General features: G+C 36.9%; 1 protein-coding gene across 1 annotated transcript in view; it reads left to right on the top strand.

Annotated features, from left to right (window-relative positions):
* Positions 1–26,840, top strand: part of tox3 (TOX high mobility group box family member 3) — a 51,499-nt gene extending 24,659 nt beyond the window's left edge. The window contains exons 2-7 of the mRNA XM_015380727.1: positions 243–308; positions 10,442–10,690; positions 23,084–23,347; positions 23,825–24,055; positions 24,145–24,225; positions 24,340–26,840. Of these exons, the coding sequence (XP_015236213.1) occupies positions 243–308; positions 10,442–10,690; positions 23,084–23,347; positions 23,825–24,055; positions 24,145–24,225; positions 24,340–25,158 (1,710 nt within the window). The 3' untranslated portion in view covers positions 25,159–26,840. The remainder of the gene's footprint in view (positions 1–242; positions 309–10,441; positions 10,691–23,083; positions 23,348–23,824; positions 24,056–24,144; positions 24,226–24,339) is intronic.
* The last annotated feature ends 794 nt before the right edge of the window (positions 26,841–27,634 follow it).

The following is a 27,634-nucleotide window of genomic DNA, read 5'->3' as shown; positions in this document are numbered from 1 at the left end:
ATAAGAGCTGAAAACCCACAGCAGATTCTCATTACAGTGGCTTAAATTGACCAGAGCCTCTCAATAACAGCGATGTGGCAGAATGCAGCTTTGCAGGTGGAGAAAAGGCTTAACTCCGTATGCAAACATTTGAAATGTGACAAAGTGATGGATGTCCTTTGAGACAAATGTGTTTGTACACTGAAAATTACCTGGATGTCCTTGACTCATGTATATCTGTTTTTTTGCATCTTTTTTCACAGTTCCAGAATAACAACAATTACATGAACATGGCCGAAGCAAATGGCACCCTTCTTGCTGCAGGGGATGTGAGTACTCTTTTCTTTTTCTTTAGTTTAGTTAAACTTGCACCTCTATTTTCTACTTCAGGCAATCACAAAAAAATGATATTACTGATAATGGTTCCCTTCATTTCACAAATGGATGAAATAATGCAAACTTTTATCTCGTTTAATTAACGAACCAATCTCATATATCAAGTCCAGTTTTTCATGATTGGTTTTAAATAGAATGTAGTAAAAAAAACAACATGATTACTACTTTAGAGATACGTTTAGGATTAATCTGTTTTCACCATCTATGATTTATGACAAATCTCTCTTTTCTGCAACATCAGTTGTACATCTACAAATACAGTAAAATCATGCTGTATAATGTTTTATGAGAAGGTATTCATTGTTGAAACCCAATTAAAAGGAATTACTGTTAATATGATTTACTCCTTTACCTCTAAAACTATCTGTAATATAACTTGACATTTTTATTTGCACACCTGAACGTGTAATTCAAGTTAGTCATACTTCGAGACATATTTTATTATCTTTCAAGCTTATTATTAAAGAGAAAAAAATCTGAGATGTCAGTGCTATTAAATTAGACATTTTTCATTGTAACCTCATTAGATCATCTGTATTCTGTCATTAACTGTTTGTATTAGAAGCACAAGTGGTGTCACTATTTGTGTGTGTGTCTGTTACAAAGGAGTAGGGCTGAACAATTAACCTAACTTGCAATATAATCACAATTAAAAAAACATTCTATTTCCAAATTATAGAGGCACCAGAATTTGGTCATATTGCATTTAACTAGAGTAAGACACTGATTTTCTCACTCCAGCCCTTTAGGTGGCTGTAAGATACTTAAATTAGTTTTTTGCAACATAGGAGGGAAGAGAGAGTTGCAGTTAGATCCATGCATGTGAGCTAAAAATAATAACTTTTCCACAACACAGAAAAATCCTGCGACAATGGACGCTTGACACAAAAGCATTTAAGGCCATGTGACCATGGAGCAATTTATTTGTATATATAGAGATATATAGATAGAGCTAAGCATATTGTATTCCTGGTTTCTGCAATCCAAACTCTTTAGAATTATCACCCTGAATGAAAAGCCAAAAGGCCTCTAATGGACGTACACCTTTTTTTTTTCTAAAACCTTCTTCCAGCTTTTGTGCTTCCCCTGATTAAATTTTTTTAACATCCAATTAATGTTAAGAAAACTTCCTTGCTGTATAATATATTCCAGATCCAGTGGTGTTGCTAGTGTGACCTCACAGCCCTAATCTATGGTGTGCTTATGGATCAGGAAAAAAAATACTTTTTTAGTTTCTGACAGGCTAATCCAATATTCTGGGTCTGTTTATCCTAAATACTTTAAAGGAAGTCATCTACTAGTTTCTCAGTAGAGATCGAGGTTATATGTATGTTTAAGTGAGTGAGAATTTTCAATGATATTCACAATAACAAAGCAGTAGAAGACTGCATGTTCCCCCTGTCTGTGCGATACAGATTTAACTTTCCAAAGAAAAAAAAAATCTAATGAATCGAGCAATTAAACAATACTAGAAAGGAGACAGGCTAAGATTTTCTTACTGTTCCAGTAAAAACATAAGAAGTGAGATTGGATTTTACCCTTTGCAACCGTATGTGTTGAGTCAAAACATCCCTTTAAAATATAAAATTAAGCTGCATTTGAGTGTGGCTAGAAAATCAGAAAAACCACTGCAAAACTCATTTCAGTCTAAACGTTGGATTCCTTTTTAAACAACAATTTTATTTTCTCTGCTTTCATGTTAGTTTATTTATAAAGCTGGAATTTAACTGTTGAAATTTTAATAACATCATTGAGGGTGTTTTCAGTAGGACAAAATTGACTAAACTTTAAAATATGGAAGAAAATTGGAAAAAAAAAAACTAAATAAAAGGAGGAGTATGAAAAAAGAAAAAGTGAAACAGAGTTCTAAACTCTGTAAATATGATTTTAAAAGCGCATAAGTGATTAATTACTCTTTCCATAAATTAATAAAATAAAAGCACAGAAATGTGAATGTAGAGAGGACACATTTGTTTTTGTTAATTACTGCGTAATGTTAAGTAGTTATACATTTGCAACCAGGCTCATCCCACGGTGTCATGCAGAGATATGAATTTTCTCTGATCTGACTACCTTGCTTGCAATCTGTACCTTCAGCTTTCTGAGATAAAAGCGGTATCTTCGAAACACGAGTTTCCCTTTCCATTTGTTAGGCTATAATAAAGGGGCAAAGTACATTCAACAGTCATATCAACATTTGAGTTGATCCACCTGTGAGCACTTATGAAAAATTAAATGTCAGCAACTGCATTTTGCTGTGTTGTTGCAGAAATAACACTGTGTTGTTTTTCTGCATTGAATGATTAAGGGGAGTAGTGATTACAGTGTTAGCCTATAGCTGCCTCTATGAACCATAGTCTTCCTCACAGTGAGCTAAATTTACCCGTTTTATTCTCCCTCCGCCCACTCCAATGCCCTGTCATTAGAGACAAGAGTACCAAAAATACCCGTTGTCCTCTGTGGTTCAAACGGTTCAGCCACATTCAGAGATTGAGCTGGCTTCTAAACCCGCAGCAAAGCACTATTACACTACTCCAAAATACAGAGATAGATGGCATTGTTAACCTCATTGTTTTCATTCATGTCAGCTGGACAGCAGGGTTACATTTGTGACACACCAGATCAGGCAGCTACTCACAAGTGCGTGTAGCGCGTGACCTTGTGTTCATAAAGTGGCCGCCTCACAAAGCCACAGAGCATTATAGAAGAAGTCTAATTTTCCCTCACATTTACGCTGACTGGGCACATCCTCTGCATCTACGGGCCACATAGGCCTGGTGCAGCAGGGAACACATTGAAACAGTCTGCTTGGAGAGCGTTCAGCCCCCAGCTGTGAGGGCCCACTGTGGCAATGAGATGAGGGGGTGCTGGGGGGTGATCCTTGATACAAATGCTCCAACTCATTTGCATTTAATCAAAAGGAACAACTGTTTCCAGTGTTAGGGCACAGATGGTATTGTGCTTTTAAAGGAACGAAGAGAGAGACGGTCATAAAAATTTATTTTTTTTCCAAACTTTAAAGTTTTCAGACTGTGTTTTTTTTTTTTTTTTTTTGCAGCCTTAGCTAAAGCATAATCTCGTTTATCTAATGAGGATTTGTTTTTGTCTAATGTGAACATGATATGTGTAGTGGGAAGGAATTGATTTTCTAGCTGCTGTATGATGAAAAAAAATCATTTTTTAAAATTAAACTACATATGATATTTGTTGAGCTTCTTTTAAAAAGCTATAACCAGGTCAAAATACTAACACTGAACACTCAGTTTAGGCAAATGAACTCAGATTTAATCATCAGTACCGCACATCATCGGTGACCATATCCGTGTTCGTTCTCAAACCCACACAGGAGTTTATAAGAAGGAATAGATGAGCCAAACTCATCCTACATTCTCATAGATAGCTACATAATAAGGTCTTACTTTTCCTGAATTAAACAAGATAGCATTGCACATCAACCTGAGAAAAAATTGTTGTTAGAGCTTTGGGTATCCTTTCCATTAGTCGGTACAAGGAAGCTAGGTTTAGTTTGTGTGTCCAGTTTTGTAATTTTGGCCATTTTAACAGTTTAAATAAAAAGACAATGATTATTTTTAGTTAATAATATATTAATATTTTACATAGAATGTAACATTTTACCAGGGAACTGGCTGGTTATTTTGTTTTGAAATGAATAGACCAGAGTTTTTTTTCTCCCCTTGGTCCGGACCTTCTGTGAAGGTGTGAATAAAGACTAGTAGACAGTCCAGACAAAACAACCAGACCAAGACGAAAATGGCAAAATGGACTCTACTGCAGTTCGCTTCAGGTATAAATGCAAACAATCTGACCCAAATGCAGAAGGCAGGCATCTTTTTGGACTTAGCAAGCCACCGTAGTTTTAAAAGTGCCATCGAAACTGTACCTGTTCTACTGTCTGTTGTTTAGCAGTGGTGCTTTGAGCCTACAGTGGATTTCCCTCGACTTGAAGGACACATTTGTAGCTGCAATGACAGCATAAATATGCAAAACATATGTGCTGCATGATGGACTTCCGAATGAACGTCCCCCATTTTGGTGTCTCTCTCCTGCTGTAGTCATTTCTGACCAGTGGGAGCAACTTTGGCTCAATTGTGGCTGCGCTGGGAATTATAAACCACCCGCAAAACTAATTGTTTTTTAATCCAGACCAAACAATAGTCTGCCTTTGGTCTGGACCTAACAAGGGGACCAAATGACTTTTCTGGTGTGAATGCACTCTTAGTATCTTTGGTCAGTATGGAAATAGGGAAATGGATAATATACAACATAGTCTTCATGTTCATGTGTCTGATATTTACCAGAAAGCAAATTTGCTTCATAATTACCGTGATAGAAAACACTGTCATGAGTTAGAATCTTTATTCAAAGTATTTTTCAATTCCAAGAAACATAAATACATAATTTCATGTTTGGAGAAATATGATTACTTTGAAGTGTAACTGGTAGTATAATTACTTATTTGACTTTCCTAAAATCTGTAAGAGAGCAATGGTCAGTCGACCTCTGTGTTACAATAGCATTCCATTTTTAAGATATAATTTTATTTTGAGCAATAACAGTTCTATGTTACCAAGCAGAACATTTATTATGCTACTGAGGAAAAGTTATTGATTGGAAAAAAGATAAATAAATAAAAAAAAACTACTGGTAAGTTATTACATCTTTGCCTTTTATCACATTTAAAGTTGTTTTTATGCCATTGGTTGCAGGAGACCCTGAACATAAGTCTGTTTAATTCAAAGAATATTCATGTCTTATAATCCTCAAAGTAAAGTCTTCAGTCCAATACAATATATGTTATAGGACACAAAAACTGATGTTCACATATACTTGCTATGTCATACTATGAATTAGTTATGTTGCAAAGGTGAATTGGGCAAAATGTTTGCCTTCGATATAAAAGCAGGTAGAATTAAACTCCAAAAGACTGTAATTGTAGTGAGAGTTAGCTCTGATACAGTAGCACTGACAGAGTGGAGCTGAATGCAAATACTGCATGCTAAGTTACATAAAAACCTCTTTATTCTCAGCGGCTGTTTTCACAGAGTGTATGGTAAATCTCATGTTGTATATAGTGCTCTGACATGAAGCTTCTGCTTGAGTACTGCAGCTCTGTATTTGCTGTGTTTGGATGGCCTGTGTATCATTTACCTTACGCACTTAGAGAATGAGATAAGATGACCTTGGTGTGCCTGGTAAAACTCACATCCTAGCAGGGAAAGGTTGACTGCCTCCCTCAGGGAAAAGGGATACTGTACACTGAGATTGTGTTCCACTCAGATGTATCACTTTACTCTTCCAATCAAATTAGAGTCGTGTAATGAGCTATAAATATGTAGAAATGGACTACAAATGATCCAAATTTGAAATAATGCTGATTAGGGGTGCCATGCTTGATGTTGTCATTTGAGTAGCTGCACTTTGCCTGTCTAGATATTCGAAACTAGATCTTCAATCCAGCCTGTATTGATTCTGAGGCCTATTATATGCAGTAATTGCATGCTGCTGCCTTTAACAAGTCTTGGTTATTGCATCTGTGAATTGGATTACTGCATTTATTGAGGGACTGGGACTATTGCCTGAAAAACCCTTTCTTTCTCTTTGTCCTGGTATTGAAAAAGGATGCCATCACAAAGATAAAACACTGGCATATCATTAAGTGTTTCCCCCATCTGTTTTGTTTGTTTCAAGCATAGTTGAATACTTTATCTACAGTAGCATGCAACAAGTAATATTAATAGATTGTTTATATAAGGATTATGTATGCATCCTTCACATTTAGTTATGTTCTAATATTTTAGTTAATTGCTACTGTAATATAGCTAACTGAAATTACTACTGTGCAGCTTCATGGAGTAAAATATCATCAGATAATAAAAAAAAAAAAACATAGACCTAAATCTACTTTTTAAAGCAGCCCTGTTAAGAGATCAATCTTGCATATCTTTAAGGCTGAATAGGTTTTGGCAGCCTTGAGAGAGGGACATTTACCACCTGAAATAGGCAAGAGGGTATTTCCCTCACAACTGTTCAGAATCGTCCCACAGGGGTAAATCAGGCCTCTCTGTTACATGCCCTGCTCTGCCCTCATACAACTGAACTCTGTGGCTGGCGGTAGCAAGACATACATGCACATACACACTAGCACACTCTCTGTTGTTTTCCCTCTTGCCCACCCCTTAACATGCACATGCTTGCACATCCAAAAGCCAGCATCTGACTTGGCACTTAGCTGTGTTGAGCCTTTCAGAACAATTTAAATGGATAATCAGGTTGGTGATGCAAAGAAAGTGGATTGTGCATCTCTTAATCTCTGCACAGAGCACCCTAAGCTTCTCTTGGTGCAGAATTAGACTGGCTTTATGCAAACTGACACCAGACAGTGTGTGACAATGTAACACTCTGTGGGTTCCAGTAAAATCTGGCACCTCTACCCTGGGGAGAAGGCCTTTTTCAACACAGACGGCTGACATCTTCCATAACCCCCTATACAAGACTCTAACTCCACATCTCTATTATCTGTGCCCCTGGTGTAGATGTTAATTAGCATCATCATTAACAATGAGAGGAGATGCACACAAGCACTGTCTTTGATACTGATCTTGCTCAGTCCACCCTCCCCAGCTGAAAAATATTGCATCTCTGTCTTTTCCTTTGTCTTCCACTAAAAAAGCAAGCACTTCTCTGCACTGGATAAGTATCTGTGGTATCCTTAAAGGTCGCTGTCATGCCTTCTGTTCCCTTTCAAAAGAGATTATGACCTCAGCAAACATTCATCTTTGACATTTGTCCAAAGCTCAAAATTGGGTCCATCATGTAATGTGCATCAATATACAATTTACCATTTCCAAAATACTAATTTATGTAGTCATTATTATGACTTAATTATGACTATAAATATTAGTGACTGTCTTGTATTAAACAGTCTTCCTGTAATTTCCCTCTGCGGTTATTAAAGTATGTCTGATTCTGAGTCTTCAATTACCTTATGCAAGGAAATCTGTGTCGATCAGCAGGTATAAACCCTTGTTTTGGTTAGTAGCTCATGTGAGCAGTGTTACTTATGTTAGTTTTCTCTTCCCAAACTCAGTCTTAGCTGTGCATCTGACTCAGCATTCCCTTCATATAAGCCAAGGCAATGCATGGTAATGGCAGTATCCTAGACAAAAAAATGATTAAGGTAGAAACCCTGTTTAAAGCTGGTAATTGCTTGACTGTGGGAGAGTCTTACTGTTTAACAGGAAAATATATTTTATAACCATACAGTAGCAGCTACAAAGGAATGGTTTAAACCAAGCATATTCATGTGTTTGAATGGTTCAATAAATGATTCTGAACAGTTTTCATTATAATGTGCTTCTGTTTGATCACATTCGGAGGTCTGACCATTGATGAAGACAGTAAGGGTTGAAGAAAAACATGCAGCTTTTTCTAGTTATTTGAATAGCATGTAGCTGTCTTCATGTAGCTACATGATATAATCCAGATGAGACTGGGATAATTTAAAGGCTGCCCCTGTTTCATTTCCAAGGCATTGAAACAGGCAATAATAACCTATCGACAGTGTTCTGTTAAGAATAAAGAACAAAAATTCTCCCTGTTTGCCTCATTTTGCCATGAATTTGAAATTAACCTTTCATCGAAAACCACAATGATTATTCAGTGGTGAGGGAAGAAATCCAAACTGACACAGAAACCGTTGCATAGCAGGAGGAGACAAGCTAGGCAAGCACAACACTCTTATTAGCTCTCCCTTCATCAGTGCTTGTAAAGACAGCTGCCCTGAGCAGACAATGAATTAGTTTCGAGTGTCAATGTGCTAAAGGAAGCCAAGGAAACATTAATACTCCCTAATCAAGGTCTGCGTTGGCATATTCTCTTCCTTGTCTTCCTTCTGAAATTCCACTCCCTACCAGACACAGGGAGGAAAGGAAGACCAGAAAAAGACCATATTTCTCGAGTTATATTGTGCGTGCATATACACTGTATATATATGCAAATATAAAATATGCAAGGGCTATGCAGGTTGTATGTGTTTCTATAGCTGCAGTGGGTAATATCAATAACTCGATTTAAACATTTAAACACCATCAAGGCATAAAGTCTGGTAATTTCTTGTGAGACCTGTGTGTATGTAAAGGTAGGTCATCATTATGAGGCTGTACAAATGGCTACAATCCAGTAGCCAGTTGGGGGGGGGGGGGCAATTTGAGTATTTATATCCTCAAATTGCAATAGGATTTTAAATTCAAGGTGTAGTAGAGAACAGTTTCTCCCAATGAGGATAAACGGAGCAAAGAGCCCAATAACATAATCTCAAAATTACCATTTATTCTCATAATGAGGCCTGAAGTGGAGAAATATGTATTTCAGGCTGTAACAAAGTAATGAAAGTGGATGACTTACTGTATTTAATGTTGCTCATAGCCTTGGTGATTGATAGATCATTTTCTATAGATGAATACCATGACCAGCTGGAGCCACAGCACTGCACATCTCCTTATAAGCACCACAATGGCTTTTTTGTTTTCTCTGACTGAGCGTTGTTGCAAACCTTTTTTCAGATATTTGTTTCTCACTGTCTACTGGTGGCTCTATATTGCTCGATCATTAACAGCCTTCGTGCTGAGCAGATCAGCCTGACTGCAGCGGAGGAAAGGCATTTGCATCCTGGTCGAGAGCACCAGGACTTCCAGTGTTCTGCACGATGGCCCTACGGGGAAACACCTATTATTCCTCATGCCACTGTATCAACACTGCAGTAAAGTCAGCTACTATGACATTTGCACCACCTGCCTTTCTTCAATATGATATAAACCACATTAAACTGTGGATCACCAGCTCCCTGGCCAGATCTTTAGAAGAGCTTATAAATTCAAAGAATATTATGAATTGCAATCCAGTTTTCATAAAAGGATATTTTTTTACCCACCGCTACTTAAACTTAATATGAAATGTGCTTGTTTGGAAAAAAGCTGTCGAACCCTCATTTGGCTTAAATAAAGTGGGAAGAAATGATGTCGCTGCAGCTGATGGTTGATAATAGAAAGCATTTGTATGACCTTTATTTGGTCACATCAGAGATCTTGCTGTTGACTCTGAAGCTAACAACTGTGATTTTTCTTTTGTTTAATGCTATCATGAGTTTTTGCATTCTTAGCAACAGTTACTTGCCATTTGATATAAAGATCCAAAGCTTTCGTTTTCTTAAATACATTCTACACTATATATTCTTCTGTGTTTTGATGCTAAAACCTAACATTGTTTAGTAATATAACATTTAATAATCCTAATATTGGCATCAAAAGCCATGGTACTTTTAGAAGGTGAAGCTTTCTGTGCAAGTTGGGAATAGCAAAAAATGGCAGGAAGCTCGGGTTGCATGCCGTAAAATAATGTGGTCCCTCACTGTGGTCATTGTGAGAAGATAAGTATTTTGGCTATCCAAAGTCTGGCTTAATGCAATGTGCAGATCAAAACAAGACCCAAGAAGGTGAAAGTCCCATCCAAGAAGGCGCATAAGTAAATTAAGCATGACCAAAGCTTTAATTTGAAAGGCAGAAGGATTAGACCGTTTGATGAACAGATTCAAGGGTGTGGATGAGGGGGAACAAAAAAACACTTCTGGCCAGGCGTTATAATCTTTGAAAATGTTCTTTAAACTCATCTATGTGACGTGCATTTTCCCTGCACTTCAGCCCAACATCTTCTATCCACAAGATTAAGGGCTTTTATCATGTATCCTCTCTTTTCACTGTGATTGCTCCTTGATATTTCTGCTTTTGACGTCCTCCTCCACACTTGCCTTTTACATCTTTTTTCCCCTCAAAGTGGACTTCAGTAGGTCTAGGAAATGTTAAATCTAACCACACTTAAAGGCGAGTGTATTACCACTCTACTAAAACACTCTTTCCGCTTAAGCAGAGTTGTTTGATTTAATCCTTGAAGCTTTATTTCCAGTGAATTTGATAAGACCGACCACATCAAATGCTGCACTTCTGTTTTGTATTTCATGGTTTTCTGTTGTTTTTCTTCGTCTTTTCTGTAGACGTTTCATACACCCAGCCTGGGGGATGAGGAGTTTGAGATCCCTCCCATAACACCTCCACCTGAGGCAGAGTCCAGCCTTGGACATGAAGTCAGTTCCCCCTTTCCAGCAATGCCCGAGCCCCCAGCTCAGCATAGGGGTCCATTAATTCCCCAGTTTCCCCCACAAAGTCTGGAACTACCCTCCATTACCATCTCTCGTAACATGATGGACCAAGAAGGGGTCTCTGTCAACAACGGCCAACTTGTGGTGAGTATTGTCATGCTTTTTTGTAAACAAATAATCAGAAAAATGAACCATGTAAAGCCCTATTTATGCTGACTCCCCAAAATAAAATCGAGACAAATTACTGAAGTAAGTTAAGTAAAATAAGTTTTGCCCATGTGTAATTAATTTAAACAGCTTTTCTCTGAATGCAGATTTGGTAACGAATTTTAGTAAGCAAAATAAACAAAAAACAATCATGTAGACCAAGTAGCAAAAAAGTGAGGATGTTTTTGGAAGGTTGAAAGCTAAGTTAAGTTTTGAAGCAATACCCCAAGTTTTGAACATCTTACAGGGAACCATCATCTAGGAATTGAAAGACTGGTAAAATTGCATACCTGTTAAATCATTGCTGTCCTTGGCCATGAACAGCCAAAGAGAGCATTCAAATTAGCAGCTATAGCACAAGTTCTGGGGGAGATGGAGACGAACATCTAAGGAGGAAATAAATCTCTGGTTAGTCATTTTACAAAGAAATTACGTCTTTGGAAGTTTAGCATTTCTTTATGCTCAGAATAAATGAAATATTTTGCTCTACATACACCATGCAATAATTAAAGGAAGGCTAAACCTACACATCAGGCTTGAGCTGTTTTTTACACATGCACTGCCAGTACATGTGTTGTGGCGTTGTTTGTCTTAAGCAATTTGAGGCAAACACTGCTTTTAGAAAGTAAATAGCTATAGTTACTGGTAACTGAGTTAGTAAAAGTAGCTATGCCATCACTTTTTATAATCTAGTGTCCAATAATTTGGAAAACTTTCCTGTTACTGTAATTTCAAATGTCACCAGAGATTCAGTTATGGAATATAAAGTGTTTGTTATTAATTAATAAATGTAATAATAAATTTAAAGGTCTACTCATCTAAAAAACATTGAAAACTAATATGTTCTATTTTGGTGGATATGATTTGACAATTAAGTTGCAGTATGATTATGTAGATATGATTATGTTTTGCACATTGACAGACTTCATTTGGCTATAAAATAGGTATGAAGCTGAAAAATTATACTTTTTATGCAATTTAACCAAAAGAAAATACACTGAGCAATGTAATTAAACTGCATAACACTATTCCAGTAGAAAAACATCAAAAGCCTTTCAGCTCTGTTTGGTCCTGGGATTTTTGTGTGAATAAAAATGAAACCAAGAAAGTAAAATCATTACTGCCCTGAACAAGTGAAGAACGTATCTTGATAAAAGCTGTCAGTTATTATTATGTTGATGTTTGGAGCTTCTTTAGATTATAGGTTCTTAGCTACGTTTATAAAGTTTTTGTTTCCGCACACGATGAGCAAATCACAGCAATATTTAGCCTTCAGTGAGCGCTTTTCCTGTATATTGCTGTCATTGAATCAGGGGCTCTGCGGCATCGTCTCTTATCTGTTCTCATGGTGACAATGCGCATGGCTATTGCCTGTGCCAAGTGTGCTTACATGTGCACCTTCCAATCACTTGCACTTACACCAGGAAACTGTAGTCCTTATTTTTACATGATAATTAATGAATAACAAATCAGTTTAAAGTGTAGCAAGTACTTTTACATGCTTATTAATTACAGTGCTAGTTACAGAAAAAGTAAGGTTGTTACTGTGTTGCGTTACTTAATAACGCGTTAGTCCACTGGTGACACTGGTGTTAAGTAGCCAAAGGAAATCTGGTTGGGAATCAGTAGAAGCAGATAAAGGAATATTCTCCAAAAATAACAGAAAAATAGTTTGCCTTAAAAGTTTTTAGAATAGTGCAGAGGTTGATCTAACAGAAAGGCAGAAAACTTAAGTTTACTTTGAAAGCTATATAATGGTTTAGATTATAGTGAATGTATTGGCCCAGTCAAAGTCCCAAACTAAACCTATGAACTAAGAAACATCTCTATTGGTGGTCAAAGCTGTTAGAGACCCCCTGAAAAAAACTGGCCAGCCCCCCAAAAATTGTTGTTTTTCTTTGACAGGTAAATCAGACATAGCAACAGCTGTTTGAATCAACTGGGAAAAAAAACACATTTATTTTACACGGTACCAAAGGTTTGCAATAAGATCTAACAACAGTGATGCTATATTACTGGTTTATTTTGTTAAAAAGTTTTAGTAAGAATAAACAACTTCGCCCAACAGATTAAATCTTTGTCCTTAGCACCCTTACCTCCTTACCTCCCCTTTGTCAGCTCTCTGTGAGCCCCCCCCCCACCCAGGCAGATAAAACAAGGGGCTCCTTGCTTCATCTCTCCATCAGTCTGGGTTCCTGGGCTGAAAAATGCTGAAGACTCTTTCTTTAAGGGATATGCAGATCTTTGCAAGGCACCATAGAAACCCAAAGTCAGTTCGTAATGTCTGTAGTTTCTCAAAGTGACATTCTGTATTTGCAGCTGCTGCAGAGATTTTTGACGACATATGCAGAATAAATCAGATGATATAGATGCCGATAATTCTAAAAACCACTGATTTAAGGAATAAAATGTCACCTTGCAGCTTCTGTACACCACCTCTTGTCAGCACATTTGGCTCAGCATCTGGCCTTGTTTACAACTCAGGATCTATGTAATCACTCTGACTAAATGTCATGATATTATGTTACTGCTAGGATTCAAAACAAAAAAGAAGAAACTTGCTAAGAGCATGGATGACCCCATCTGCCTATCCTTCTGTATGGTGCACAGATGTGAAGGGATCACAGGTGTTATGATACAAAAGATGGATCTATGCTAGGCAGACAAAATGGCACCCATACGTGTGCAGTTTCACATTTAGGTCACACTATCAGGAGGTTAGTTTGGGTTTTTTCCCTAGATGTAAAGGTTTTATTTTTGTACTTTTAGTTAAAAAAATAAAAAGCTCGTTGGTTTATGTCAATGTTCACGAGCATCAAGTTTTGGAGAGCATCATAGTTAATCGTTTTAGTTCTGCAGATATATCAAAAATAACACTAATATTCCACTTCAGCCATAAAGAATATTTGCAACATCACACCTGAGCCGAATGTGTCCCAGTTGGAAGTTAGAAACCCAGTGGGATTTGCTAATTGTGGAGCTTCTAACATCTGTTAGCAGTAGTAATGGAACATTTCCATAAAAATATTGTTTATATATTTTTTTATATTGTATTTAATATTGCCATTGATGTCATTAAAAAAAGCTTTCAACTCTAATAAATATCTACTAGCAGTCTGCAAACCCAACGTGCGTTCCTATTGTCAGTATGCATGGAAGCCATAATGGATACTGACCTCAGGGCTGTTTAGTGACCACCTGCTGTACCTCAGTTAGCATTCCTGTGTTTTTAGTTTAGGCATTTTATAATTTTGTCAACTAGAATTATTTTTGAAGACTATTAGCAACCACTATTGGGAATTACTGGTAATGATATTCCAATGGTAAATATTTGTAAATCAAACAAACACTATTATCAACCTCAACAAAACATTTACAAAAACGTTCACATTTAGGCATTTAGAATTTGGATTTAAATGACCTGGATTTGAATACACAGCTTTTTTCTTCTAAATCCTGTGTCTCCATTTTTAAGTGAGTCAAAGATACAAATCCATAGGTTCCAGCTACTGTTGATTAGAACATCATACAGACTATCTTTGTAGAGTTGTAGATTAAATATCTTGTTCTTAATAAAGATATCCTGCTGCAGGTTGTGAGATCATCATCTTAGGGTGAAAATGCATTTTCAAATGCCACAATCATAGAAGCACTGAGAGGGAAAAATGAAAATGTCACTGGCTGACTAGTTGTCTTACAAACCTATTACAGAAATGGAAAATTCATTTAGAAGCGAAGAAATAAAAGGACAAATGCATGAACAAGGACATAGTGATATCCGTAACACATTTACTTGCAAGCCACAAATCACATTGCATCAAACCAACCAGTCATTATCATTAGAACTGTATGAATAAGTAAAATATGGGTTAGAAGTGCTGCTCTAACCCTCCCTACTCTGATATTTATTTACATTCCATATGGTAACTCTATAAAAAAGTACCATTATTTTTCTTGCTTCTATTTATCTGGCATATAAAATAATTGCAGCTTTTAGAATATCCGTGCCCCATATAGTAAGTTAGCCCCAAAAGGCTTTCTGCCTAAAGAATTTTCATTTCATGGTCAGTTAAGCTTTCTGCATCTGGAAGAAACGGAACCTCAACACAATTACATTCCTGACTATTCTGCCGACTTGCTGGAGGATTAGATTTGATTCTCAAACATTATTCCTCTTTAACACCATTTGCATGGCTCATGTCTCTGATTGTGCAGAGACTCTATTAAAATCTGAGGGGAGAATATGGGTCTGTGCTCTCTGCCTACCGGCATTGATGCCGGCACACTGCTCACTTGTTATCAGTCATCACACATTGTAGTGCAGGAAGACTTGTGGTGGCCCTTCATTTTTCTTGCAAATGGGATTGATCCCCAAAAGTCTTATGACTGTCTATATAAGCTCTTTTCATCTGCGGTCTTATCTCTGCTTTGAAAGCAGAGCACAACTTCTAAATGAGATAAGTAACAGTGTCGTTTGCACTGGCTTCTATATTCAGAGACAATGATTTACACAGGCCCTAGGAGAGGTGTTTTGTCATTTTGTCAGCACACTGATAAAGGAATGACAACCTTATATACATGATTACATTCTGGGTTATTTGTTATGGCTGCAGGGGCAAACAAATAAACAGTGCACTATTGCAATTACATTTTTCATCAAGCCACCATGCTCATATTTCCCAACACTTATTTAGCTTGCTTTGTGCTGGCTATCTGGTGCAGAATTCTTTCTGTATGTGAACATCTCTTTCTTATCACAACTTAATGAGAAACCCATCCAGTAAATATACCTAGGCTCTTTTGAAAACCTGCTTCCACGCCGTTGCATTGCCAAGTGTTCTGCTAATTCTTCTCCTTCCCCTTAATGTTCAGTGTATGTCTTGTAAATTGGACACAGATGCGGGGTTCGTACAAAAAAGGAATACATTTTTTCAGCTGCAGTGTGCCTAGCAAGCCTTGAATCTGAAGTCATTATTTATTTAATCTACTCTCCTAACAAGCTTCTGACTCATTTTTGTCTCACAGCATGTGTCCTCCTGATTTGTGATTGAGTCTCAATAGTGCCAAATAGTACTGGAGTTAGAGCTGCCAGTATTGCTTTATTCACAATTTCGTCTCGATTTTTTTTTCCTCCATGCTGCACAGCAAGTGTCTGTGGGTTCCATTTCAAAAAACACCTGGTGCCTTCACCACATTTTAGGGTTTTCTTGACACATGTAAGCTTGCTCTGAAATGGGCTATGCATCCTCTGTGATTGGATCCAAAGCCTACAGTAGTCAACTGGTTGAATTGGATGTTAAAATCAATATTCAGGGGATCCGAGTCCCGCTGTCTCATCGCATTTACCACTGTGGGGTGACACATTATGTATTTTTCATTTAATTCACAACTAGCTGTTTCACACGACATTAGCTTTACAGCTGGAGATATGCTGATGTTTAATAGCACTGAGGTTTAGTCATATATATGTAAAAGAAGAGAGGCAGAAATTGCAACATGATTGTTTTAGGGGTTGTAATGATATTAACATGTTATTTCAGATTTTCTTCAAGGTTGTTGGTATTACCCAATGTTTCTTTATCGAACTTGAGCAACAAAAAAAAAAATATATATATCTATATATATATATATATATATATATATATATATATATATATATATATATATATATATATATATTGTAAGAAGAAGTTACTTCAAATAGGAGAATAAATTATATATTTCTGAAACACTTTTTACTATTTTTTGTGGTAAAAATAATATTTGTAATATTACATACGTTATGTTAGTATTAAAGGTTTTCTCACATTTTTCTCACAGCCCTTCTCACCCATAATGTGTCCAACATTCTGACTGTTAGCTGTTTTATGTTGTTTTAAAATGTTTTTTTTTTTTCTTTTAGTGTAGAGCAAAATTGGCTTTAGGCTCTAATTGTGAAGTTTTGTAAAAAGTTTAGTCTTTGTCCATAAGCCAAGATAAATCATCTTAAGTTTTATATTTCAAGAAATAAATGGAAAAAAGTTTAAAGAACGAACAAGAACATTATAAAAGAGTCCAAAATATAATCTGAAAGTCAGTGGACTACTTGTATTGCTATGACTTCATCATGTAAGTATGTTTTTAATTTAGAGAGATTTTAACATGTTTTATCAGTTTAAAGGAAAACATTTACTGTACCAGCTAATTTATGGGGTGTTCTGTAATAAACTCTTAGGGAGGAACTAGTCTTAAAAAAACTAAAGAAAAAAAACCCAGCAGAGTCACCATATGACTTTTAACCTGTTATTCTTTTATTAATTTGACTCTTTGTTTAGGTTCAGCCTTCGTTTTTAAAGCTGCCTCGTCTTAAATCAGGCAGGTCAAAACAGAAACCTGAATGATGGCAGTCTCCACATTTTGTTGGTCACTATAGCCCCATTTACACTTCTCTCTGAAGCCGACCCGAGTCCAGACCGAGCTTGGATCGGTTAACCGTGCCGAGCTCGGTTCCTTACGACCGTTTACACACCACGCTATCACGGTTCCTCGCCTTCTAATGACGATCTACGGCACTACCGCTTTCTAGAGCTTAAAAAGCAAATGAACATGGCGGCGACCGTAACATTCGGGAAGTTTGGTTATACTTATGATATTTCATTGTTTGCGGAGAGTCAGGCGAAGAAGGCAGTTGGATTTTGGGAAGTGGATAAGACAAACGATAGTCTAATCAGGACTTTACAGATGTAGGAAACAATGACAGACCCTGAGGTTCATCACACTGCTAAGAACAATCATCACTTGAAATCGTGTGGCATGGAAGGAAGCTAGTATTTTTATGAATGTCTGAAATTTCATGATTATGGAGGCTGAATGTAAGGAGAGGACGCGGTCTGCTAATGCCATCTTTATCTGAGGAACTGAGCCAGAACTGTTGTGTCTGGCATGGTCCGGTTCAGTTTTGCTTGCCATTTAAACTCAAAAGTTTTCTCTTTTACCGTGCTCGGACCGATCGCGCCATGGTTTTAAATGGGTATTGTAAATGCTGGTAATGAGCCATTCCCTCCTTTGAAAGAAACAGTGGCATTGCCAGTGTTTGCAGCAGTGGAAATATGCTATACTGGCACCCTGTATATACCTGGATAGTAATATACATTCCAGGGCTATGCAGGTATATACATTAATTTCTGAAACAAGTTCCTTGTTTCAGAAATTAATGTTGTGTCAATTTATTGAAACAAGTTCTTTCGGATTTAACTTCTTACAATGTTTGATATCCTTTGCCGATCACCAATGAGTACAATACCTTTCACTTCTGAAAGCCCGCTATATCCTGAATGAAATGGAAAATGTGAGCACTGTTGCAGAAAGCCTGTTTTCCTACACATCCCTCTTATCTCCCTTTCAAGCCAAGAGGCACTGACATGAGTTGTACATCAATTTAAGAGAGTGGATTTTTTTTTTAACTTCTTTTTTTTTCTGCCCTCTTTTTTTTTCTTCCTTGACAGCAATTGTGACATATTGGGTCAGTCAGAAATGAAAAATATTCATGCAGGCATGCAATACTTGTAATGAAGTCTCAGCTTGACCTTCTGCATGATTGATTTTGTAATTTTCTTTTTTTGTAAGGTTCTCAAACTGAAATGATGTCATGTTGGACAGGTTTTAAATACACATAATCTATAAAGAGAAATTGTAGATAGGGGTATGGGTCGCTGGTTCTACCAAACTGGAGAGAGGAGAGGTTGCCTGTTGGGTTTAGAGTCTGAGAGCAGAGGTGAGCAGAATGAGGAAGATGCATTTTAATTGTGGGTTAGAAGTGCATAATTCTGTGTTTTCCCAATTAGAGCAGGTAAGACTGTGAAGTGTGTTTAACTGAGATGGCACAGTGGGAGAAGAAAATAATAATTTATCTTTATGCCGTTACAGCCTTTACCAGGGTACAGAATTCCATTTTTCTCATTTGGCTTAAGTACAGACTTCAGCAGGTTGCAGAAAATGGAGGGAGAAAAAAAAAAACATGTACCCGTTTAGAAGCAGAGTAAAGGAATATGTGCAGAGCGCTGATAAACTATCTTTAATAGGACTGACCTTTCATGCTGGCGAAAGTTACTGGGGGATTCATCCTTATAATTACCATATAGATGATTTTACCCCTCTCCTGCCATGGAACATTTCCAAGAGCTCTGGCATTGATTGAATGGAAATTGAACTTGTTAACATTCTTTTCAGCCTGTTACAGCTTGGTGCCACTGTTCATAAATTCTGCCCAAATTCAGATTTCCAAAATCTTTAAAAAAAAGATTTGAGGTTGTTTATTTATTGACATCAGTGCTGAGATTTTTATCAGTGGTTGAATGTATTATGTTTTCATTGGAGACTGGCTGCAGTGTTTACTGTGAGAAAGATTTTTTGCACTGTCAATAAAGTGATTTTCTTTTTTTTTTTCTTCTTTTTAATTTTGTTCATGTTTCCATTTTTAGATTTTAAGAGGCTCAGCTCAACAGTAATGTGGGAAATAAGCTACTTACTCACTTTATATGAAGGACATTTAAAAATATAGTGTTAATTTTTGCTGTTTTATTCTTTTACTTAAAAAAAACATTTATGGGAAACATATCCACACAAACATGTAAATCTAAATAAGGGCAGGCGCATCTGGCTGCTGTGTTTTCAAGATAAAGACTTATTTGCAGATTCATGATCATTATCAAAATATCTCACTGCTGTGACTGCTGGTGATACTGCAATCAAAATGCAAATGAGCAAGCTTGGGGACAGAGGTAAACACAAGTTTGTCAGATTTATATTCACAATCAAGACATCTGTTACTTAATGTTTCTAAATTGTCAGGCTTTCATTTTAATCAAGTATCATAACACTGGCATTTATTCAAGATGGCTTATATCAATATGCACTGATAAAGGGCTTTGTTGTACAGTCCTCCCAAAAAAAATACATTTCTTAGAACAGGTCGCCATAAGACCTGCAACTTTAGAGAGAAATTAATTGCAATATTTATTTTCCTCAATGACTGAATACAGTATTTACTGCTTAAACATCCATAGCAAAAACAAAATCAAGGGCAATGAAAGCCTGTTCAGCTGGCCGACTATTTTATTTGCATGCAGATTATAAATGGAAGAGTCCTTGAAATATAATGACCCAGTAAATATTACATCCAAGCAGTCCAATGCCATTGATATATGGGACACTTTATAATATTTTTTATATAGTGCAATGAATTATTCAGTTTTTACTAAACCAAAACAAAGTTTATTATGTTTACTGAGAGCGAGAATGGAAAGAATTCTTAGTTATGGTGTGTTTACAGGATATGGGTTTAAAAAAATCAAGCTTTTTTCACAGATCAAAGCTCATTCAGAGAAAATGGGCCAATTCTACTCCCTAGTGCATTTCCAATGTTTTCAGTCTAAGATGCTAGCAAATAAATGATCCTTCTACACGTGGAAAATAACAAATTTTTCATGATGCTGAATGTAACATAATCAAGTCTGTATCAAACTATGATCAGCTAAGCTGATTTTGTTAAATGTGCAGCATTTAATTTGTAGCCAACTGGAAAAAATCCCCAAATTACAAACAGACATCAGAAAGGTTGATGGCTTGGAGTCAAAACTGCTCCTTAAAGATTGCATGAAAAAATGTTATTAATTTATACAGACAGCCACAACTAATCAGTTCAGTGTGTGCCTTTGATATTCTCTGCAAACAAAGAGCAAATTGTTAGCCACTCGGTTCTCAGTAATGACAATAGTCCTTGCAGATATTTAAATAATAGTTATTTGGTTACAGGTCTGTATACGGCAGCTTTTATTTGCAAGATTTTCAAACCTGCAGGTCAACAAGCATATTGCTTTTATTTATTTCCCTGGCATTGCACCACCTTTTTCATAAAACTGCTCGCACATGTAAATATAAATCTGTTCTCACTTGGTATATTGTATTTATGATAAGGAGGACACAGCGTATGGAAAATAAATGGATTGTAGATCCAATATGTGCCTGTCTGCAATAGTGTTACAATATTGTTTTTGAAGACCGGCATTCATAAGGTTCTTTCAATAAAGCCAGGTGCATGGGTTTATGATGTGTTGATGTTAGGAGAGATTGAGTTTGCGCTGCTGAATAGCAGATGGATGTACCCAGGGAGAACAAATCACCTTTTCTGTTCTGTTCATGTCTCCTTCTCTGTTTCATGTCAGCTCTGCTGGCTCTCTGATCAGTCTTCCCTCTGGAGACCAAGCAGAACTTGTAATTTCATCCTTGCCACAATCAGCGTAAACATGTTGTTTGTAACTTTAGGAGTGTTTGAAGAGCTCAACGTTTCATTTTGAAAAATAAAAAATCAGACCTGTAGGAAGTGCTGTTCTGCTTTGATGGCTTTAGCTTATTGATTTATAAAGATGATTTTCTTTTTTTATTATTATTGTTTCCTTATTCTTCCTGGTAAAATATATAGTATTAAAAGTAATACTTCTGTTGATTTACACCCTTAAAACAAAACATATCTGCAGTTACTAGACTAATGTTATGGCATGTACAGACTATTCTTAATGTACTATTTAAAGTTATGTACATTTGTTTTTTTGTTGGCCCTTAAAACTCACCTATCTAAGCTGTGATTTACCCAAAATCAGAGCTGGATGATCCACCACTTATTTGTCAAGATAATTTATGAGTTCAATGAAAAGATATTCAATAGTTAGTACATCTTGACATTAAATCTTCAACAGAACAGTCAATAGAATGCTATGACCCATTTTTCCCCCCATCAAATGAATACAGGTTGAGTTCAGGCAGCAAGGTGTAACATTGAGTAGAACGTATTCTCTGAAATGAGCACTGTACTGCTAGATAGAGGAGTATTAGACACATTAGTAGGCTAATAATGGAGATGAAACAAAATACATTAGGTTATAGCTAATTATTCTCTATAACCTCTTTATGCAGATGATTTACCAATTCCATTTTAAATCCCTGTATTTCTTTGCTGTGTCTGCTATGGCTTCATGAATCTTGTAGGTAATGAAAATTAATGTGAACAATTTACTTACCTTTTTCTTTAAATAAATACAAGCTAAAAACCCTTCTTTTTGGATATAAAAAGCACTTCTTTTGAATTTAAAGTACAAACATAATCCATCATTTTAAATATAAGCAGTCTTAGTTTCTAGATCCCTGCAATTTAGCACAAAACCAAACACAGATGTTACATCTTGTTCTACTTTAAAATACTGGAGCTTTTATTTGTAATAATTCCTGTTCTACAAAAAACACCAGTCTTTTAGTTATAACAGCCCATTAGGGTTTCAAGACAATTCTTTTGTTTGATTACGTGTGATATATCTGATATTTTATCTTGCTAGGCTTTTTTATTGTCTTTTAAACTATTTTATGGCAAACAGCCCTCTGGGGCTGGCAAAGATTTTAATGTTATGATGTTCAATATTTGCTTGTAATCTACACTTGTCTTAATGAAAAAAAAGCACATAGAAAGAGGAGAGAGACGTTTTGCTCAATCACAAATCCCAATAGATTCTTAGCCTGTATACATAAACCAAATGTCTGATTATTTATTTTCACAATACCTCAACTCTAGCCCTCAGTCACTGTGGAAAAAGAAGAGTGTTCAAAGACCTGCAAATTCGCTTTTTTTTCCTGATTACAGTTGGGTATTGGATGATGGTTTTTGTAATTTCGACACAAATACTGCGCCTATTATACAGCCTAAAGATGGTTCAGAGACATGGACTATCAAAATGTTATTTAGTAAGAATGCTTTCAGTAGTTTCTATGAAAGGTTTAACAGTGATTGAGCCTTTTTTCATTTTTGTTCTATATCTTAACTTAGTTTGTCAATGTTTTTTTTTTATATATATACCTTTAATAAGTTAATAGACCTAGAATTGACTATCAAGCCCTTACTTGGTCTCTTTGCCTTAGTGGGTTTTCTATCTAAAGCATTACCTTTGGATCTGTTCTTTGGTTGTCTTCTTGCATATTGGCATAGCTTCACCATATTATTAAGAGGGCAAACCGCTTCCTCGCTCATCCATACCTATCGTCTTTTAGTCATCCTGTTCCTGGTCTTACAACAATTCATTATGCTGCTCTAAATCAGAATTCCCATTTTAACAACATATGTATCCCCTTCCTGCTGTTCCCATTGCATTCAACCAGATATGTTTCATATCGGTTTGGCTTTCAGTTGTCTAAAGGTTAAAAATAAACTAAATGACTAAATGAATGTCTTAGTAAGAATGTTTTAAATTGATAAAATAGTTCCTATGTTTTTTCTTACTCTGTACTTCTTCCTTTTATTTTTTCTAGAATGTTGGGCCTGGTCATCTACGACAGTACCCATCCAATCCATCCATGGTAATGAAATCCATCATCAGCATGAACAGCCCTAATGGCATGATGTCACGGAATCAGTTGTCCACCATCAACCAATCACAGCTCAATGGACAGTTGAGTTTGAATATGGCTGGACCCAACATCAACCATACGTCACCATCACCCCCTGCCAGCAAGTCAGCAACACCCTCTCCATCCAGTTCCATCAACGAAGACGATCAGGACGACAGCAACAGGGTGAGTAAAGCAATAGGCAGGTGTTATTTTAGATGTTTAGATGTCCCCATTTTTCTTATCTTCCAATTTGGACTGGCTTGTTTAAAAAACAAGTGTTACTTTTCTTTATATGTAAGGAAATTAATAGGCAATAGTCTCACAGATTGTGAGAAACCATTTTAGTAAGGTTAAAGGTTTATTTAAATTTGGGGCTTGGCTTGGCGCAGGGGTAAAGCAAGTGCATCTAATGTTTGAATCCTGAACCAAACACCTTTTCTGCCCTTCTTTCTCCACCGCCACCATCAGTGTGTGAGTGTGTGCGTGAATGGGTGAATGAATGTAGTGTAAAGCGCTTTGGTCAAGTCTCCTAACTTGAATAAAGGCGCTATATAAGTACATGCCATTTACCATTTCACCGCATTTCCTGTCCATCTACCAGCAAGTGCCACAAAGTTAAAAAAAGATAAAGAAAAATGTCAATTTTTTCTTTTATGTAAGGTTATTGGAGAGAAGCGACCAGCACCAATGGATCCGACAAAGAAGCCCAAGACTCCTAAAAAGAAAAAGAAGAAGGATCCCAATGAGCCTCAAAAGCCAGTTTCTGCTTATGCCCTGTTCTTCAGAGATACCCAGGCTGCTATCAAAGGTCAAAACCCCAACGCTACTTTTGGAGAAGTGTCTAAGATTGTAGCCTCAATGTGGGATGGCCTTGGAGAGGAACAGAAGCAGGTACTCCTAAGATATTTTTTTATTTTATTTTTTTATTTTCTGAAAATAGTTTTTTTTACTAATTTGAACCCAAATCTCTCCCTTTAAAGGTTTATAAAAGCAAAACAGAAGCTGCCAAGAAGGAATATTTAAAAGCCCTCGCTGCTTACCGTGCAAGCCTGGTCTCCAAGGTAAGAACTCGTATTTTTACCTTATCCGAAGTTAAACTAAGAAATGTTTTACTTTATTACCTATAAGGCATTCTGAACTTAAAAATAAAAGGTCATGTTTGTCAATCCATCCAGGCTGCAGCAGAATCAGCTGAAGCCCAAACCATCCGAACCGTTCAGCAGACCCTGGCCTCCACCAGCCTCTCCCCTGGGCTTGTGTTACCTACGCCCCACAACCAGCATCCCGCCATGCCATCAGCTTCCCAGGCCCTGCAGCAAGCACTGCCACGGGCTATTGCTCCAAAGCCTCTACAGATGAGACTAGGGGGCAGCCATGTTGTGACATCAGTAACAGTTTCCCACCAGAACATGTCCTCCGGGATGCCTCCGCAGCTGTTGGGCCAGATGGGTGCTGGCGGGCCTATGGTTGCGGGTGCTCAGTCCACAGCGGTGTCTCAGATGAGTCCGCCCATGCAATCAGTGCAACAGCATGCCATGCAGCAGCTCCAGCAGCAGCAACAGCAGCAACAGATGCAACAGCACCTCCAGCACCATCAAATGCAGCAGCAGCAGATGCATCACCAACAGATCCAGCAACAGATGCAGCATCAGCATTTCCAGCACCACCTCCAGCAGCAGCTGCAGCAGCACCAGCACCATATGCAACAACAGCAACAACAACAGCAGCAACAACAACAGCAGCACATGCAAATGCAGCACATGCAAATGCAACATCAACTGCATCAGCAGCAGATCCAACATCTCCAACAACAGCAGCAGCAGCAACAGCAGCACCAGTCGCAGTGTTCCCCACCCCAGCACTCACCTGGTACACCTCACTCAGTAGGAGGTTCTGCATCCCTTGGAAGCCCTCAGCCGGCCCCTCAGCAGCAACCACACCCCTCCCAAATCCAGGCACATGCACAGGTCCTCTCACAGGTCAGCATTTACTGAGCCAAATGGAAATTTTAAAGAACAGGAATAGAATAAAAGCATCACCCATTGTTGCTTTTCCAAGTTGCACTTAAGAAGTGTGTAAAATTTAGAATGTTATATAAAGAACATGTTTATTGTTGTAGACAGTTATGCACATACATGTACAGAGGGTCAACTTGTTTTCTGGGGTTTCGTCTATGAAGAGGCTGCAAACAGATCTCAGCTTCTTAGATTGAGAACCCAGTGGTTGTTTGTGATGTCTTTCAGTTGATCATTTGAACTTACTGGTTACACTAAATGCTGAAGACATTTATCTTCCTCTCTTTTATTTAACAATAAAGCTTTATTTATGAGGCCAGAGATGCGAGAACAGCACAGTGCAAGGACATTTGGAAAACATTTGTATCCCTCCTTGCCTGTGTTAGGTGACTCACTAGATCTATGCTGGAAACCAGGAACCAACACATCAACTGTTTGTTCCCATACTGGCCAGTATATACAAGACTTTCTTTCCTCCATCTTTCCTGCAAATCTAAATGCTCAAATCATCACACAGGGGGTGGCTCGGTGATATTTAAAGACACTTTCATGCCATGCCACAAAAGCAGACAATTTCTTTGAAGAATGAAGAGAACTGGAAATAACAGGCCTTTGGAAGCAGTTATCTGGATGAATGACTGAACTGACAGAGACAGAAACTGCCATAAATCATTTATGTCATCACACCATCAAACTGTAGCTGTAATCTGCTGTACATGTTTTGTAGAGAAGAGATGAGATCTCCTGTTTGCAGCAATTTACCCTCCAGACTATTTTCCCAAAAAGGGTTTAACTGGCTGTCTCTGCCGAATTTCAATCCCAAAAATAACTTCTTAAATGAATCTTATTGCTTTTATGTCAAATGTATAACAGTTTAATTATGTTGCTTTGGGTTTTTTTGCATATAAAATTTAATATTTTACAGATTTCAGGATCAAGGCAGATGATGTATGGATTCTTGTATTTTTACTCTGCTTACCAATACTGATATTGACAGAAAAATAATGCAGAGCCAGTTTGTTGCACTGCCAAAGCCAACGCAAAATGTATTGGAGATTGTTTTGTTTTCTTTGTTTGCCAGTTGTACAGAAGTCAACAGGAGAAAAAAGAAAATGTACATTTTTTTTTCATATCACCTGTTGTAAAGTTTTAATATGTGAGGCTTTAATTAAAACATTGTTTTAATGACCTGTGGATTGCTGTATCACATATTGCATTTCTGCTCTTTTATACTTTTTTATAAGTTCCAATAGCAGCAATTCATTTTGTTTGTATTTTTGCTTACACACCAAGTACAGATGCAAACTGTCCCTAAGATAAATGGATATCACTATGAAGTTCTTGGGTGGGGGGGAAAAAAAGGTGTTTGCAGCTTGCAGTAGAAAATGTACTTAATTTTGGAGTTTTCGCGCAGCCATGAAGACAGTCCAGAGGCATTCCATCATTAATATGATCGTAGCCATAATTTTGTATGAAGTATTATTATATATTTCTTTGTGTCTCTGTTTAAAATTAAACTATCAATCAAATATTTATCTGGAGGAATCAGTTTCTTTTGAGGCCGTCATTTCTACGAAATTCTTTCACATCACATTAGCTACTGAGAACATATTACAGTACTTTGCAAAAGAATTCAAAATGTACTTTTTTCACATTTTGTCATGTTACAGTACTTTCCAGTCTTTAAAATATTTTATTTTATTTTTTGGAAAGACAAAAACAAACTAATGAATAATTGGAAGAGTAATAATAGTAGAATTGTAATAATAAACTAAATACATGTACAAATTCAGTTCCGTTTAAATGTATCGCTCTTAATAAAGCCCAGTGCTGCCAACCACCCGTAAAAGCCACGTATTTACTTACCATGTGTAAATTAATGTTAGTGTAAGAACATGTATTAAGCAAGAGGTCATATTTGTTTGTGAGCAAACAATATGAGGATCAAGGATCTCAGGTTTACAAATAATAATTTAAAAGAGGTTGTTATAAACATCATCCAACAACATGGAAATTGCATGGCACAACTACAAGTCTACCAACACATGGTGAATAATTTTCAAATCTACAGGGAAGCTAGTCTGAGATCCAATGCCATATTATAACCTGTTAAAAACTCAAAAATGACTTGAGACTGAGCCACTGAAATGGTTAAGATCTAACACTATTCATGTGTTTGAATGGCCCAGTCAAAGTCCAGACCTGTATCTACTGTAGTCTCTAATCTAAATCAAGCATGACAAGCTTGAGATATTTAGAAGAACGGGCAAGTACTCTTGCCTATAAAGGTGCAAAGATGGTAGAGACTAATAAAAAAAAGACTTTCAGCTGTTGAAAGGTAGTTCTACAGAGAATTTGCTGAGGGGCAATTAATACATGGACAAACATTCTTTTAATCTTATTTAGGTAAAAGAAGTGCCAACCTACATATTCTTTCAATTATTAATTAAAGTTC

Source organism: Cyprinodon variegatus, unplaced genomic scaffold, assembly GCF_000732505.1.
Source record: "Cyprinodon variegatus isolate N-32 unplaced genomic scaffold, C_variegatus-1.0 Scaffold220, whole genome shotgun sequence".
In the NCBI taxonomy this organism is placed as follows: domain Eukaryota; kingdom Metazoa; phylum Chordata; class Actinopteri; order Cyprinodontiformes; family Cyprinodontidae; genus Cyprinodon; species Cyprinodon variegatus.
Note: the sequence above shows the minus strand (reverse complement) of the source record. Positions and strands in the feature narration are given on the sequence as shown.